Here is an 18,359-nt window from a genome sequence, read left to right as displayed (position 1 = left end):
CATCCAAACAAAGTCTGTGACCACCTGAACAAACTGGAATTCAATAGACAATTTCAGGAGTTAACACTAGATAGAACAAATCATTGTATTTGTCTCAAATCCTTTTTTCACATGGACATTGGAAAACTGCCATCAAATTTTCAGATTTTCAACAAAGCAGTAGACTTGATATGGAAATAATCACCATGTAAATTGACAGAGCTGAAAGCTAGTCAAGGGACAAAGGCTTTTGAAGACTTGTAAAGAGAAGTACCCTCTTCAGACATTGTGTACACTCAAGGCAAAGGCCTACAAGTATCACACTCATCGCACAGATGCCCATCTGATGGGCTGTATGAGATTGGCTATCTCAAACTATGCTCCAGATTTCACAGCACTCAAGGCAGCACGTAAGCTCAGCCATCACACTAAGAATAGGTGAGTGTTATGCACAAGTGCATTGAGGGGTTTTAGTAAAATTGAATTTTTAAGCAAAGATCTCATGCTGCATTTTGATACCAAAAGTGATCTTGAGCTTAAAATGGTTGGAGACTGCTGCTACAGAGGGAGAGCAGATGTTAACCAGACTGATTCCTGAGATGGCAGGACTGACATACAAGGAGAGATCAAGTTGGTTAGGATTATATTCACTGAAGCTCAGAAGAATGAGGGGGATCTCATAGAAACCTATAAAATTCTAACAGGATGAGATAGGGTTGGTGCAAGAAGGATGTTCCCGATGGTCAGGACGGCCACAACCAGGGGTCACAAACCAAGGATACTTTTAGCACAGATAAGCAGCAATTTCTTCACCCAGAGCGCGGCTGAGCCTGTGGAATTCACTACCAGAGAAAGCAGTTGAGGCTAAAACATTGTATATTTTCAAGGAGTAGCTATAGCTCTTGGGGTTAAGGGATCAAAGGATATGGGAGGATGGTGAGATCAGGCTATTGAGTTGGATGATCAACCATGACCATAATGAACGGTGAAGGAGGTTTGAAGGGCTAAATTGCCTATTCCTATGTTTCCTGGATGAAGCGTTCATATACCTAGAAAATTTGATAGCCCCGAGAATCCGAATGAACAACCACAATCTTAGGTCACTCACCTCAGCCATTGTGAAAATCTTGTACATTTCAGGCAAAATTACAGGAGCCACCAGTGGCATCTGTGTGTCTGTTACTTCTCGTGTGAACTCTGCAGAAGAAACAATGAGTCAGGAAGCTTCCTCCTCAGAATCCCCCTATATTTGAACAATTCTGAACTATGACAGTGTGGTTAAAACAGGCTGAGAATTCTAACAAAACTTCCTGTTAATCATACCTGTAAGTACCCTCATGGCCCCGTGCACTGCATTCACATTACCGCTGATCAGCATTTCCATCAGTAGTCTGAAGAGCTCTGGCCATGCCTCAGGCCAATCCCAGTGAGCTATTGCTGATATTGCATAGGCTACACTCGATCGCACTTTACTGATTGGCTCTCGCAGACCATTGGGTAAAAGCTCTCGGATAGCTACCTTAGCCTACAATAAAAGTTAAGTAAATGGTCAGACTGTTGTAATTGCAGATAACTTTCACCATTTGTTCTGTTTGTGCATGATGTTCAAAACACCAGATTTATGACCCATCTCCAGTTGCCCCATGACATCGATGGACCATCTTCTTGGCAGCACATAAAGCAGAACCACAGTCTCATGTAGACCACCCCAGGACCAGAGAAACAGGATACTTCACTGGGGTATGGGAATCAAGTGGATTTTCATGACAACCCAGCAGCTTTGTTTACACATTGAGTGTGCTTGGGGTCTGGGATTCACTTCTTGGAAGTGTGGTAGAGGCTAGTGGAGGCAGATTCAATCGAGCCATTCATGAAGGAATTAGATGATTATCGGAATAGAAGCAATGTGGAGGGTGTGGGGTAAAAACAGAAAAATGGCACAAGTCATCATGCTTGTTTGGACAGCCGGTACAGGCACGATGGGCCAAACTTAAGTTCCTTAGCCCTGGTACCATTCGAGTAAATCTCCTCTGCATCCCAAGGTCTCAACATCCTTCCGTGTATGTAACATAATGAAACCTTTATTAAAGGCAAAGACCTCATATGACTCTTTAAGCAGCCTTTTCAACTTGATCTGCCACTTTCAAAGATTGTGTTATGTAAGCCTCTCACTTGCATTTTTAAAATCATACCATTCAAGTTTATATTGCCTTTCATTCTCCATTTTGTCTTCTTACATTCCCGGTATTGAAGTTCATCAGCCACGTGTACCCATTACCCAATTCCAAAACTTGCTATAGTAGGTTACGTCTCTCCTACAGTTCCAAGTTTTGTGTCATCAGCAAACCTAGATATTAAGCCTTATATACCCAAGTCCACATAATTAATGTCACAGAATCACAGAGTGCTGAAAAGGCCCTTTGGCCCATTGAGTCTGCACCGACACACGAGAAGTACCTGGTCTCCCACTGATCCTGTTTACCAGCACTTCACCCGTCATCCTGAATGTTATGATGTGCTCATCCAAACACTTTTTAAAGGATGTGAGGCAATTCACCTCTACCACCCTCCCTGGCAGTGCAATTCCAGACTGTCACCACCCTCTGAGTAAAAAAAACTTTCCTCACATCCCCCTTACGCACCCTGCCCCTCACCTTGAGCCTATGTCCCCTTCAACTAAGGGGAGCAACTGCTCCTTAAGCACTCTGTTCACGTCCCTCAATCTTGTACACCTTGATCAGGTCACTCCTGAGTTTTCTCTCCTCCAATGAAAACAACTCAAGTCTATCCAACCTCTCTTCGTAACATTCTATCTCAAGCAGCATTCTGCAATATGACTTCCCTAGTTTTGTAATTATGCCTCGAATGATAAAGGCAAGTGTCCCATTTGCCCTTTTCACCACCCTAACATGCTCTTCTGCATTCAGAGATCTGTGGACAAACACACCAAAGTCCCTTTGATCCATAGAACTTCCTAGTGTCATGCAGGTCACTGAATACTTCCTTGTCAAATTACTCTTTCCAAAGTGTTATCACCTCACACTTTTCAGGGTTAACTTCCATCTTCCAAACTTCCATTTGACCATTCCATGTACATCATCTTGTAACCCAATGCACTCAATCTCACCGTTAACCACCTGGCCAATCATTAGCAAATTTAATAACCTGACTTCCACATAGTCACCTGTGTCACTTATATAAATTACAAATAATAGGGGACCCAACATAGATTCCTGTGATACTCCACTGGACACTGGCTTCCAGTCACTAAAGCAGCCTTCTGCCATCACCTTCTGTCTTCTATAACTGAGCCAATTAGGAATCCACTTTATCAAATTACCCTGTATCCTATGTACATTTACCTCTTTACAATTCTCCCATGTTGGAGACAACATTGACTGCATCACCCTTGTCGACACACACCTGGTCATCTCAAAAATTTCAAATTTGTTAGGCACGAGCTTCCTTTGATGAAGCCAATGCTGACTATCTCTGATCAAGTCTCGCCTCTCCAAGTGGAGATGGATGCTCTCCTTCAGAGATTTCTCCAATAGTTTCCCTAACGTTGACATGAGACTTGTAGTTCCTTGGTTTATCTCTACAACCCTTCTTAAATAGCAGAACCACATTAGCTATTCTCCAATCATCATGTATATCCCTGTTGGCCAGAGAGAAATTTAAAATTTGAGTCAGAACCCTTGCAATTTCTCCCCTTGCCGTCAAGAGCAGCCGGGACACAATTTGTCCGGACTGCAAATTTGTCCACTTTTAAGCCTTGCCAACACCTTGTCATTCTGTCTGTTACAGTCTCGCTCTCCCTGAATTCCATACCTGTATCCTCACTTTCTTGGGTGAAGATGGATATAAACTGTTCATTTGACACTCTACCAATTGTTCTCTGGCTTCGTCCACAGATTGCCCCCTCGGTCCCTAACTGACCCTACTCGTTCCTTGCTTATCCACTTCTCACTGATGTACTTTTTAAAAATTCATTCATGGGACACAAGTGTCACTGGCTAGCCAGCATTTAGTGCCCATCTCTAGCTGCCCTCAAAGGTGGTGGTGAGCTGTCATCTTGAATTGCAGCAGTCCATGTGTATGGGTTAACCCACAATGCAACTAGAAGGGAATTCCAGATTCTGACCCAGCGACTGCAAACAAACAGCAATTTATTTAGAAGTCAGGATGGTTAGTGGCTTAGAGGAAAACTTGCAGGTGACGGTGTTCCAATATATCTGCTGCACTTGTCCTTCTAGATGGAAGTGAATTTGGAAAGTGCGACCTTAGTATCTTTGGTGAATTGCTGCAATGCATCTTTTAACTACTACACACTGCTGCTACTGACCGTCGGAGGTGGAAGGAGTGGGATGTTTGTAGCTGTGATGCAAATCAAGCAGGTTGCTTTGTCTGGGATGGTGTCAAGCTTCGAGTGTTTTTGGGAGCTGCACCCATCCACACAAGCAGGGCGTACTCCATCACCCTCCTGACTTGTGCCTTGTAGATGGTGAATAGGCTTTGGGGAGTCCGGAGATGAGCTACTTGCCGCAGGACTCCTAGCCTTTGACCTGCTTTGTAGCCAGTGTTCATATGATGAGTCCAGTTGAGTTTCGGGTCAATGATAACTGCAAGAATGTTGACAGTGGGGAATTCGGTGATGGTAAACACCACTGAATGTCAAGGGGTGATGGTTGGAGTATCTCCTATTGATGATGGTTATTACCTAGCGTGAATGCGTGAATGTATCATCAAGGAAGAAATAGCGAGTCATCTGGATATAAATTGTGCGATTGGGAAGACGCAGCATGGGCTCATGAAGGGTAGGTCATGTGTGATCAATTAGGTGAAATTCTTCGAAAGCATTACGTGCACAGTGGACAATGGGGAACTTGTGGATGTGGTGTATCTGGATTTCCAGAAGGCATCTGGTGCCACACCAAAGGCTGCTTCATAAGATAACAGTGCACGGTGTTACGGGTAATGTCTTAGCATGGATTGAGGATTGGTTAACTAACAGAAAGCAAAGAGTAGAGGAAAATGGTGTTTTTCTGGTTATGATGTGGGTATGCCGGCGTTGGACTGGCGTAAACACAGTAAAAAGTCTGACAACACCAGGTTTTAGTCCAACCAATTTATTTGATAATAGACTCACAAGCTTTCGAGGTTTCCCTCTTCGTCAGGTGAATGGAGAGTTCTGGCCTCAGACAGAGCATATAAAGCACAGACAGTTTAGAGATTACTGATTAGAATGCGAATCCTTGCACCTAACCTGCTGTTCAAGACCTGAAGTGGCTGACAATGTGAGTGGAAGGAGCACTGATCACAGGTTACAGAGATGTGTATTGTCTCCAGACAGTACAGTAAGTGAGGTTTTGCAATCCCAGGCAAGTCACGGGAGTTACAGATAGTGCGACATGAACCCAAGATCCCTGTTGAGACCGTCCTCACGTGTGCGGAACTTGGCTATCAGTCTCTGTTCAGCGACTCTGCGCTGTCGTGTGTCGTGAAGGCCGCCTTGGAGAATGCTTACCCGAAGGTCAGAGGCTGAATGCCCGTGACCACTGAAGTGTTCGCCAACAGGAAGGGAACAGTCTTGCCTGGTGATTGTCGAGCGATGTTCATTCATCCGTTGTCGTAGCGTCTGCATGGTCTCCCCAATGTGCCGTGCTTCGGGACATCCTTTCTTGCAACGTATCAGGTAGACAATGTTGGCCGAGTTGCAAGAGTATTTACCATGTACCTGGTGGATGGTATTCTCACGTGTGATGATGGTATCCATGTTGATGATCCGGCATGTCTTGCAGAGGCTGCTGTGGCAGGGTTGTGTGGAATTGTAGTCATTGTTCTCCTGAACACTGGGTAGTTTGCTGCGAACAATGGTCTGTTTGAGGTTGTGTGGTTGTCTGAAGGCAAGAAGTGGGGGTGTGGGGATAGCCCTGTCGAGATGTTCGTCTTCATCAAGGATATGTTGAAGACTCCAGAGAAGACGTCGTAGCTTCTCCGCTCTGGGGAAGTACTGGGCGACGGAGTCTTCAACATATCCTTGATGAAGACGAACATCTCGACAGGGCTATCCCCACACCCCCACATCTTGCCTTCAGACAACCACACAACCTCAAACAGACCATTGTTCGCAGCAAACTACCCAGTGTTCAGGAGAACAATGACCACAATTCCACACAACCCTGCCACAGCAGCCTCTGCAAGACATGCCGGATCATCGACATGGATACCATCATCACACGTGAGAATACCGTCCACCAGGTACATGGTAAATACTCTTGCAACTCGGCCAACATTGTCTACCTGATACGTTGCAAGAAAGGATGTCCCGAAGCACGGTACACTGGGGAGACCATGCAGACGCTACGACAACGGATGAATGAACATCGCTCGACAATCACCAGGCAAGACTGTTCCCTTCCTGTTGGCGAACACTTCAGTGGTCACGGGCATTCAGCCTCTGACCTTCGGGTAAGCATTCTCCAAGGCGGCCTTCACGACACACGACAGCGCAGAGTCGCTGAACAGAGACTGATAGCCAAGTTCCGCACACGTGAGGACGGTCTCAACAGGGGTCTTGGGTTCATGTCGCACTATCTGTAACTCCCGTGACTTGCCTGGGATTGCAAAACCTCACTTACTGTACTGTCTGGAGACAATACACATCTCTGTAACCTGTGATCAGTGCTCCTTCCACTCACATTGTCAGCCACTTCAGGTCTTGAACAGCAGGTTAGGTGCAAGGATTCGCATTCTAATCAGTAATCTCTAAACTGTCTGTGCTTTATATGCTCTGTCTGAGGCCAGAACTCTCCATTCACCTGACGAAGAGGGAAACCTCGAAAGCTTGTGAGTCTATTATCAAATAAATTGGTTGGACTAAAACCTGGTGTTGTCAGACTTTTTACTGTGTTTTTCTGGTTGGCAGTGACTAGTGGTGTGCATCAGGGATGAGTGTTGGGACTGCAATTGTTTACAACTTAAATAGATGATTTGGAGTTGTGGCCAAGTGTAGTGTGTCAAAATTTGCAGATGACACTAAGATGAGTGGCAGAGGACACAAAGCCTGCAAAAGGATTATAGATAATCCAAGTGAGTGAGCAAGGGTCTGGCAGATGGAGTACAATGTTGGTAAATGTGAAGTTATCCATTTTAGTAGGAATAACAGCAAAACGGACTATGATTTAAATAGTAAAGATTGCAGCATGCTGCTGTACAGAGGGACCCGGGTGTCCGTAGGCATGAATCACAAAGCTGGTTTGCAGATGCTGCAGGTGATTAAGAAGGCAAATGGAATTCTGCCCTTCATTACTTAGAGGGGTGGAGTTTAAAATTGGCGAGGTTATGTTGCAGCTGTATAAGGTGCTGGTGAGGCCACACCTGGAGTACTGCATATACTTTTGGTCTCCTTACTTGAGAAGAGATATACTAGCACTGAAGTGGGTACAGGAGAGATTCACTAGGTTGATTCTGGAGTTGAGAGAGTTGGCTTATGAGGAGAAAATGAGTAAACCGGGGCTATACTCATTGGAATTCAGAAGAATGAGGGGAGTTGTCATAGAAACGTAAGATTATGAAGGGAATAGAGAAGATAGAACTGTTTCCACTGGCAGGTGAAACTAGAACTAGGGGGCATGGTCTCAAATAAGGGGGAGCAGGTTTAGGACTGAGTTGAGGAGGAACTTCTTCACACAAAGTGTTACGAATCTGTGGAATTCCCTGCCCAGTGAAGCAGCTGAGGCTACCTCTGACTGTCTTTAAGGCAAGGATAGATAGATTTTTGAATAATGAAACAATTAAGGGTTACGGTATGTGGAGCCGAGTCCACAAAAAGATCAGCCATGATCTTACTGAATGGTGGAGCAAGCTTGAGAGGCCAGATGGCCTGCTCCTAGTTAGAACATAGAAAAATTACAGCACAAACAGGCTCTTCGGCCCACAAGTTGCACCAATCATATCTCTCCTACTGGGCTTACCTATAACCCTCATTCCTATCAAGTCCATAAGAACATAAGAAATAGGAACAGGAGTAGGCCATCTAGCCCTTCGAGCCTGCCCCGCCATTCAATAAGATCATGGCTGATCTGTCATGGCTCAGTTCCACTTTCCCACCCTCTCCCCATAACCCTTAATCCCCTCTCTTATCAAAAACCCATCAACCCGCGTCTTAAAAATATTTAGCGAGGCAGCCTCCACCACTTCAACGGGCAGAGAATTCCAGAGATTCACCACCCTTTGAGTGAAGAAGTTCCTCCTCAACTCCGTTCTAAACCCCCCCCCTTTTATCTTGAGGCTGTGCCCCCTAGTTCTACTGTCTTTTTTGAGCGGGAACAGTCTCTCCACCTCTATCCTATCCATCCCATTCATCATCTTATACGTCTCAATGTACTCCCATGTACTCATCCAGAAGTCTCTTAAAAGACCCTATCAAATCTGCCTCCTCCACCACTGACGGCAGCCGATTCCACTCACCCACTACCCTCTGAGTGAAAAACTTACCCCTGACATCTCCTCTGTACCTACTCCCTATAACTGTGCAGCCAAATTCCCCTCCAATTCGATTTTCAAGTTTGCTGACGGCACCACCACAGTGGGTCGGATCTCAAACAATGATGAAACATAGTACAGGAATGAGACAGAGGATCTGGAGAACTGGTGCAGCAAAAATAATCTCTCTCTCAATTTCAACAAAATGAAGGAGATTGTCATCAACTTCAGGAAGTGTAAAAGAGAACATGTCCGTCTACATAAATGGAGAGCTTCAAATTTTTAGGTGTCCAGATCACCAACAACCTGTTCTGGTCCCCCCATGCTGACACTATAGTTAAGAAAGCCCACAACGTCTTTACTTCATCATAAGACTAAGGGAATTTGGCATGTCAGCTACGACTCTCACCAACTTTTACAGATGCACCATAGACAGCATTCTTTCTGGTTGTATCACAGCTGGGTTTGGCTTCTACTCTGCCCAAGACTGCAAGGAACTATAAAAGGTTGTGAATGTAGCCCAATACATCACACAAACCAGCCTCCCATTATCATTGACTCTGTCTACACTTCCTGCTGCCTCAAAGCAGTCAGCATAATTAAGGACCCCACACACCCTGAACATTCGCACTTCCACCTTCTTCCTTTGGGAAAAAGGTACAAAAGTTTGAGGTCACGTACCAGCCAATACAAGAACTGCTTCTTCCTTGCTGCTGTCAGATTTCTGAATGGGCTTACCTTGCATTAAGTTGATCTTTCTCTACACCCTAGGACTGTAACATACATTGTGCACTCTCTCATTTCCTTCTCTATGAACAGTATGTTTTGTCTGTATAGCACGCAAGAAACAATACTTTTCACTATATGTTAATACATGTGACAATAATAAATCAAATCAAATTATACTCAGTCAAATGTGGCCCTGATGTCAGGGGTTCACACTCTCACCTCTGGAATTCAGCTCTTTTGTCCATGTTTGAACTAAAACTGTAATAAGGTCAGGAGCTGTGTGACCCGGTCAAAACCAAACTGGGCATCACTGAGCAGGTGCTGCTTGATAGCATCGTTGACGACCCCTTCCATCACTTTACTGATGATCAAGATTAGATGTGAGTAGATGACGGAGCAGTAATTGGCCAGGTTGAATTTATCCTGCTTTGAGAGTACAAGACATACCAGGGCAATTTTTCACATTGTTGGGTAGATGCCAATGTTGTAACTGCACTGGAAGAGCTTGGCGAGGGGAGCAGTAGATTCTAGGCATAAGCCTTCAGTACTATTGCCAGAATGTTATCAAGGCCCATTACCTTTGCATTATTCCGTGCCTCCAACTGCTTCATGATATTCTGTGGAGTGAACTGAATTGGCTGGAGACTGGCATCCATATTAAAGTGCAACTCATTCTTTAGGCAAGGGTAGGGTTTATTTATTTATTTTTAAAAATGCCTTATAAAGTTTTGAAATTTAAAATGATTTAGTCATGGCAGGAGAGCTTAAAGTTGTGGTTTGCTCCTCTTGTCCCATGTGGGAGGCCGGGCACATTTCCAGTGCCTGCATCCAGTGTGAGCACAGGAAGGATGTCCAGCTGCTGCTCCACAGTGGCTGGAGACACTGTGGAGCATCCACGAGTCTGACAGCATTACGGATAGCACGTTTACAAAAGAAACAAAAGAACAACCCAGCACGGGAAACAGGCCCTTCGGCCCAATGAGCCTGCGCCGCCATCTTAATAAAGCATTTTCCTACACCTACCTTGACCCGTATGTATGCATATGGTACCCCCATTGGAAACCAGATTCAGGGGAGAATAGTTTAAGGACAATTTGTTACACCAATCAGCCTAAGAGAACATCTTTGGGGTGTGGGAGGAAACTGGAGCACCCGGAGGAAACGCACACAACCACAGAGAGAATGCGCAAACTCCCACAGACACTGGCCCAAATCCATGTATCTGCACAGCTAGCAGTGATAGTCACTGAGCTGTCGTGGTGCCCATCTGCTGGTCCAGTTTTAAGCACACACAACGACGCGAAGTACTAGGCCACTCTCGAAACATCCAAGAGAGGTGGTCACACCGTAGCTGAGGGGTCTTGAGGAAGGAAGGGAATGGGTGACCACCAGGCAGTCCAAGAGATATAGGCAAGTAGTTCAGGAGTCCCCTGCGGTCTCATTCACAAATCAGTATTTCATGTTGGAGACGGATGAGGGGGCTGGTTTCTTCAGAAGTACAGACAGTGCCAAGCTTCTGACACCCCAAGCAGCCTGTCAATACAGGGAGTGAGGCAGTGCAATAGTAATTGAGGATTCAATAGTCAGGGGTACAGATATGCACTCCTGTGGCCGTCAACATGACTCCAGGATGATACGTTGCCTCTCTTGTGCTGGGGTCAGGGGCATCACTTAATGGCTGCTGGGCATCCTGAAGGGGGGAGGATGATAAGGCAGAAATCATGGTACATGTTGGTACCAATGACATAAGTAGAACGATGGGAAAGAGTCTTGTATCAAAAATTCAGGGAGTTAGGCGGTAGACTAAAAAGCATGACCTCTCGGGTTGTAATCTCTGGATCACTCCCAGTGCCACGTGTTAGTTAGCACTGAAATAGGAGTATAGGGCAGGTGAATGCGTGGCTTAAGAGTTACTGCAGGAGGGAGAATTTCAATTTGTGTCACTGGGACCATTTCTGTGGAAAGCGGAGTCTGTACAAGCAGGATGGTTTACATCTGAGTCACAGCAGAACTGACATCCTTGCAGGACATTTTGTTATTGCTGTTGGGAGGAATTTAAATTAATTTGGCAGAGAGAGAGGGAAATGAGTGTTAGCAGAATAAGGGCACAGGATCATACTGTAATATAGGCAATGGACGGCACGGTGGCACACAGCCCCAGGGATCTGGATTACATTCAGGCCTCAGGTCACTGTCAGTGTAGAGTTTGCACATTCTCCATGTGCCTGCATGGGTTTCCTCCAGATAGTTCACTTTCCTCCCATTGTCCAAAGATGTGCAGGTTAGGTGGATTGGCCATGTTGAATTGACCCTTAGTACCCTGCTAATCCCACTGACACTAAGTGGGGTCACAGGAAAAGGGCCTGGGTGGGACTGCTGTTGGTTCAGACTCGATGGGCTAAATGGCCTCCTTCTGCACTGTAGGGATTCTTTGATTGTATGAATACAAACAAGTCAGAGGGAGTGCAACAGCATTAAGTTTCAAGGGACTAAAGCCAGGCTGGATGGCCTCTACTTTAGTGCCAGGAATATTTCAGGTAAAGTAGATGAGTTGAGGGCCATGATTGACATTTAGTAGTGTAATATAGCAGCTATCACAGACATTATTGAAGGAAGGACACAATTGGCAAATCAACATTCTGGGAAATAGAATCTTCAGGCAAGGCAAATGAGGAGGTAAAAGAGAAAGAGGCATTGCATTATTAGTTAAGGAGTCAGTTACTGCAGCGAGAGATGACATACTGAAGGGGCCATCGAATGAAGCTTTGTGGGTAGAGCTTAGAATTAAAAAAGGGGCAGCCACATTGTTAGGTGTTTATTATAGATTTCCGGATAGTCAGAAGGATATTGAGGAGCAAATATGTGCTCAATTTGCAGAGATGTGTAAAAGTAATGATGATAGGGTTAAGCGCTTGGATGGAATGGGTTTCTTGAAATGTGTACAGGAGAATTTCCTGAGTCAATGTGTGCAGAGTTCAACAAGGGAGGGAGCTATGCTGGACCTAATTCTTGGGAAATCTACAGAAGAGTGGCAGGGGGGAGTGGGCATTGAAAAAGGAAATGGGGAGGGTGCAAGCCCAATACATTCCCTCTAGGGTGACAGGAAGGAGCGACAAGTCCAGACAGCCATGGATGACCAGAGGTTTCAGGGTACAGCGGGAACAAAAAAAAAAGGTTTTTAGAAAGTACAAGGGAAACAAATCATCGGAGGCATTAGTGAGGTATAGAAAGGGCAAGGTGGAGCTGAAGAAAGCAACTGGTTAAGCAAAAAGGGGATATGAGAAAACCCTGGCTGGTAGAGTGTTGAATGAATACTTCACATTCGTCTTCACCGAAGAAAATGAGGACGATGGTATGGAATTCAGGGAGACTGAGGTTCTTGAGCAAATTGACATAGGGAAGGACAAGGTATTGGAGGTGTTCGCAGCCTTAAAAATGGATAAATCTCCAGGTTGGGATGAATTGTGACTCAGGCTGCTGTGGGAGGCAAAGGAGAAGACTGCAGGGGCTCTGATCCAAATGTTTAATTCCTCTCTGGCCACAGGTGAGGTGCCAGATGATTGGAGAACAGTTAATGTGGTTCTGCTATTTAGAACATAGAACACTACAGCACAAACAGGCCCTTCGGCCCACGAGTTGCGCCGATCACATCAACACCTATCTATAACCCCCAATCCCATAAAACCCCATATACTCATCCAGAAGTCTTTTAAAAGACACCAGTGAGTTCACCTCCACCACCACTGACGGCAGCCGATTCCACTCACTCACCGCCCTCTGAGTGAAAAACTTACCCCTAACATCACTTCTGTACTTTCCTCCCCGCACCTTAAATCTGTGTCCTCTCGTAGCGACCATTTCAGCACGGGGAAATAGCCTCTGAGAATCCACCCTATCCATTCCTCTCAACATTTTATAAACCTCTATCAGGTCGCCTCTCAACCTTCGTCTCTCCAGGGAAAAGAGTCCCAGCTCCCTCAACCTAACTTCATAAGGCATGCCTCCCAGTCCAGGCAACATCCTTGTAAATCTCCTCTGTACCCTTTCAATAGCTTCTACGTCTTTCCTATAGTGAGGCGACCAGAACTGCACACAGTACTCCAAATGAGGCCTGACAAGGGTCTTATAAAGTTCCAGCATTACTTCCCGACTCCTAAACTCAATCCCTCGATTAATGAAGGCCAGTACACCATACGCCTTCTTGACCACCTCTTCCACCTGCGAGGCCGATTTAAGAGTCCTGTGGACCCGGACCCCAAGATCCTTCTGCTCTTCAACACTACTAAGACTCCTGCCCTTGATAGTGTACTCGTTCATCCCGTTGGTTCTGCCAAAATGGACGACTACGCATTTATCCGCGTTGAAGTCCATCTGCCACTTCTCCGCCCAGTCCTGCATCCTATTTATGTCCTGCTGCAACTTTTGACATCCTTCCAGACCATCCACAACACCACCGACCTTCGTGTCATCAGCGAACTTACTTACCCATCCCTCCACTTCCTCATCCAGGTCATTTATGAAAATGACAAACAGCAAGGGTCCTAGAACAGATCCCTGGGGCACTCCACTGGTGACTGACCTCCATTCAGAAAAAGACCCATCCACAACCACTCTCTGCCCTCTGCAGGCAAGCCAGTTCTGGATCCACAAGGCCAAAGGCCCTTGGATCCCATGCCCTCTCACCTTTAAGCAGGGTTGTAGAGATAAACTAGGGAACGACAGACTAGGGAGTCTCATGTCAGTGCTAGGGAAACTACTGGAGCAACCTCTAAAGGACAACATCTATCTCCACTTGGAGAGGCAAGGCTTGATCAGAGATAGTCAGCATGGCTTCGTCAGAGGGAGCTCATGCCTAACAACTTTGATTGAATTTTGAGTTGAGCAGGTGTATACACAAGCGTAATGCAGGAAGACTTGTAAAGAATGTAAATGCACATGGGATACAGGGTAACTTGATAAATTGGATTCTTAATTGGCTCAGTTGTCAGAGACAGATGATAGCAGAAGGCTGCTTTAGTGACTGGAAGCCAGTGACCAATGGCATTCCACAGGATCGATGTTGGATCTCTATCATTTGTCATTTATATAAATGACACAGATGACTATGTGGGGGGGTAGGATTAGTAAATTTGCAGATGACACAAAGGTTGGCCAGATGGTTAACAGTGAGGCTGAGTGTATTGGGCTGTAAGATGATATACATGGAATATCAAATGGGCAGATAAGTGGCAGATGGAATTTAACTCTGAAAAGTGTGAGGTGATAACACTTTGAAAAGAGTAATTTGGCAAATTCAATGACCTGCATGACACTAGGAAGTTCTGTGGGTCAAAGGGACCTTGGTTTGTTTGTCCACAGATCTCTGAAGGTGGAAGGGCATGTTAAAGTTTATTAATTAATCACAAGTAAGGCTTACATTAACACTGCAATGAAATTACTGTGAAATTCCCCTAGTTGCCACAGTCCGGCACCTGTTCAGGTCAATGCATCTAACCAACGCGTCTTTCAGAATTTGGGAGGAAACCGGAGCACCCAGAGGGAACCCACGCAAACAGAGGGAGAATGTGCAAATTCCATACAGACAGTGACCCAAGCTGGGAATCAAACCCAGGTCCCTGGTGCTGTGAAGCAGTGGTGCTAACCACTGTGCTACCATGCCACATGTTAGTAGGGTGGTGAAAAGTACATATGGGAAACTTGCCATTATCAGTCGAGACATAGATTACAAAAGCAGGGAAGTCATGTTGGAGTTGTATAGAACTTTGAGGCCACAGCAAGAGCGCTGCATTCAGTTCTGGTCACCACATTATCAAAAGGATGTGACTGCACTGGAGAGGGTGCAGAAGAAATTTACCATGATGCTGCTGGGATGGAATATTTAAGATATAAAGAGAGGTTGGATAGGCTTTGGTTGTTTTTGTTGGAACAGAGAAGACTGAGGGGGCGATCTGACAGAATTACGAGGGACATGGACAGAATGGATATGGGTGGCATGGTAGCACAGTGGTTAGCACTGCTGCTTCACAGCTCCAGGGACCTGGGTTTAATTCCCGGCTTGGGTCACGGTCTGTGTGCAGTTTGCACATTCTCGTGGCTGGTTTCCTCTGGGTGCTCCGGTTTCCTCCCACAGTCCAAAGATGTGAGAGTTAGGTTGATTGGCCATGCTAAAATTGCTCCTTGTGTTCTGAGATGAATAAGTTAGAGGGATTAGTGGATAAGTACGTAGAGATATGGGGGTAGAGCCTGGGTAGGATTGGGGTCGGTGCAGACTCAGTGGGCCAAATGGCCTCTTTCTGCCCTATAGGGTATTTATGATAAGGATAAGGACAAGCTACTCCTCTTTGTCAAAAGGTCAGCTATGAGGGGACATGGAGATTGATCATGCTGGGGAGGAGGGGAAGGGAAGGGAAGGATGGGGAGGAGGGGAAGGGAAGGGAAGGATGGGGAGGAGGGGAAGGGAAGGGAAGGATGGGGAGGAGGGGAAGGGAAGGGAAGGGAAGGATGGGGAGGAGGGGAAGGGAAGGGAAGGATGGGGAGGAGGGGAAGGGAAGGGAAGGATGGGGAGGAGGGGAAGGGAAGGGAAGGATGGGGAGGAGGGGAAGGGAAGGGAAGGATGGGGAGGAGGGGAAGGGAAGGGAAGGATGGGGAGGAGGGGAAGGGAAGGGAAGGATGGGGAGGAGGGGAAGGGAAGGGAAGGATGGGGAGGAGGGGAAGGGAAGGGAAGGATGGGGAGGAGGGGAAGGGAAGGGAAGGATGGGGAGGAGGGGAAGGGAAGGGAAGGATGGGGAGGAGGGGAAGGGAAGGGAAGGATGGGGAGGAGGGGAAGGGAAGGGAAGGATGGGGAGGAGGGGAAGGGAAGGGAAGGATGGGGAGGAGGGGAAGGGAAGGGAAGGATGGGGAGGAGGGGAAGGGAAGGGAAGGATGGGGAGGAGGGGAAGGGAAGGATGGGGAGGAGGGGAAGGGAAGGATGGGGAGGAGGGGAAGGGAAGGGAAGGATGGGGAGGAGGGGAAGGGAAGGGAAGGATGGGGAGGAGGGGAAGGGAAGGGAAGGATGGGGAGGAGGGGAAGGGAAGGATGGGGAGGAGGGGGAGGATGAGGAGAAGAAGGAGGATGAGGAAGAGGAAGAGGATGATGAGGATTTGTCCTGAGGGTGTGGCAGAGGCAAGTTGCCTCACATCCTATCAGATGAGCATTTGGCACGTCATAACATTCAGGGCTGTGGGCCAAGTGCTGGCTGATGGGGTTAAATGGGAGTTCAGGAGTTACTAATGTGTCAATGCATGCTCAATGGGTCACATAATTCTATGATTTCCCATCTCCACATCAGTGACTAGCCTGTTACTGCTGCGTCATTCCTCACCCTTGCCTTTAACAGCAACGTAACTAACATTTGCAATGCTCCAATTAACTGGAGTTATACCATTATTTGAGGAGTGGAAGATTGAGAATAAAGCTTCCACAATGTCCACCTTCAGCAATCTAGGATGCATTCATTGCATATAGAACAGGAACCTTTCTACTGAGTCCTGTCAATGCTTTAAATAACTTTTTAAAAAAAGTCCTATCTAATTTCACTTCTGAATATTCATTGACTATAATCTTGGCAGCATTCTCTTCACATGAAGACAGATTTAGTACCTCAGCCTTCAAAGAGAACAAAGAACAAAATAAAAGCCCGGGAAACAGGCCCTTCAGCCCAACGAGCCCACACTACCATTTTAATATTACCAGTCCCCCCGTCCACCCATGACCCTTATCTATTGTTTTTATGGCAATCCACATTGAGGGAAACTAATTTAGGGACAATTTATTACTTCCAATCAGCCCAATAGCACTTCTTTGGGGTGTGGGAGGAAACCGGAGCACCCGGAGAAAACCCACGCAAGCACGGGGAGAATGCGCAAACTCCCACAGACACTGGCCCAAATCCATGTGTCTGCCCAGCAAACAGTGATAGTCACTGAGCTGCCGTGTTGCCCAGCATCTGGTCCAGTTTAAGCACACACTAACGACATGAAGCACTAGGCCAATCTCAAACATTCATGAGCAGCCCAAGTACGACCCATTGCATGTATGCCCCTCGTTGGGCAACAAGGCGGACCGACTTAAAACCTGTGAATTAAAAGAGAAAAAACATTATCATACCATATCCTTTTACATTTCCAGGGACGTCCCACTGCTAATGAACTTTATTTAAAACAATCTCCTATATCCTCCATCTCCAACCCACTCACGTGCCTGTCATGCAGCCCCCGTTCTCACTGCGTTTCTATACTCCTTATGGGCTTACCCTTTATCATATAACTCCCCCCTACATTATTCCGGCCAAAATGCATCATCTCGCATTTGTCTGGATTAAACTCCATTTGCCATATATCTGCCCAATATACCAGCCTATCAATATCCCGGTGTACTGCCAGACACTGCTCCTCACTGCCCGCCAATCCAGCCATCTTGGTGTCATCTGCAAATTTGATGATCACACCACTTACTCCCTCTTCCAAGTCATTTATATACACTACAAAAAGAGATCCCAGTACTGAGCCCTGCGGCACACCAGTAGTGACAGACCTCCAGCTAGAAAAGGACCCCTCCACTACTACTCTCTGTCTCCTCTTAGCAAGCCAGTTCTCCACCCATCTAGATACCTGGCCTTGTATCCCATGAGCCTTAATCTTTTCTACCAACCTTCCATGAGGGGCTCTGTCAAACGCCTTACTGAAATCCATATAGACGACATCAACGGCTCGTCCTTCGTTGACCGTTTTTGTCACCTCCTCAAAAAATTCTACCAGATTCGTAAGGCAAGACTTCCCCTTAACAAAGCCATGCTGCGTATCCTTAATCAGATCGCAATGCTCTAAGTGGTCATACATCCTATCCCTAAGAATCCTCTCCATCAACTTGCCTACCACTGACGTCAAACTCAGCGGGCTATAGTTACCCGGGTTATCCCTCCTGCCCTTTTTAAACAACGGTACCACGTTCGCTATCCTCCAGTCCTCTGGGACCTCACCTGTGTCCAAAGAAGAGACAAAGATTCGCGTCAGAGGCCCAGCAATTTCCTCTCTCGCCTCCCTAAGCAGCCTAGGATAAATGCCATCAGGCCCCAGAGATTTATCAGTTTTAATGCTACCGAAAAGCCCTAACACTTCTTCCCTCAT

The 18,359-nt window shown here is 46.3% G+C and overlaps 1 protein-coding gene across 2 annotated transcripts in view; it reads right to left on the bottom strand.

The window, feature by feature from the left end:
* Nucleotides 1–18,359, bottom strand: part of ipo9 (importin 9) — a 117,615-nt gene that overhangs the window by 80,634 nt on the left and 18,622 nt on the right. The window contains exons 4-5 of one of the 2 annotated variants that reach the window (XM_080210111.1): nucleotides 1,303–1,504; nucleotides 1,088–1,176 (exon numbers count right to left, since the gene is read on the bottom strand). In XM_080210111.1, coding sequence (XP_080066237.1) covers nucleotides 1,088–1,176; nucleotides 1,303–1,504 — 291 coding nt within the window. The remainder of the gene's footprint in view (nucleotides 1–1,087; nucleotides 1,177–1,302; nucleotides 1,505–18,359) is intronic. The other variant, XM_080210112.1, reaches the window with a different exon arrangement.

The sequence above is a fragment of the Carcharhinus amblyrhynchos genome, chromosome 22 (assembly GCF_965287045.1).
Source record: "Carcharhinus amblyrhynchos chromosome 22, sCarAmb.v2.hapA, whole genome shotgun sequence".
NCBI classification, from domain to species: domain Eukaryota; kingdom Metazoa; phylum Chordata; class Chondrichthyes; order Carcharhiniformes; family Carcharhinidae; genus Carcharhinus; species Carcharhinus amblyrhynchos.
The sequence above is the reverse complement of the archived record's forward strand: the minus strand, read 5'-3'. Positions and strand labels throughout refer to the sequence as shown.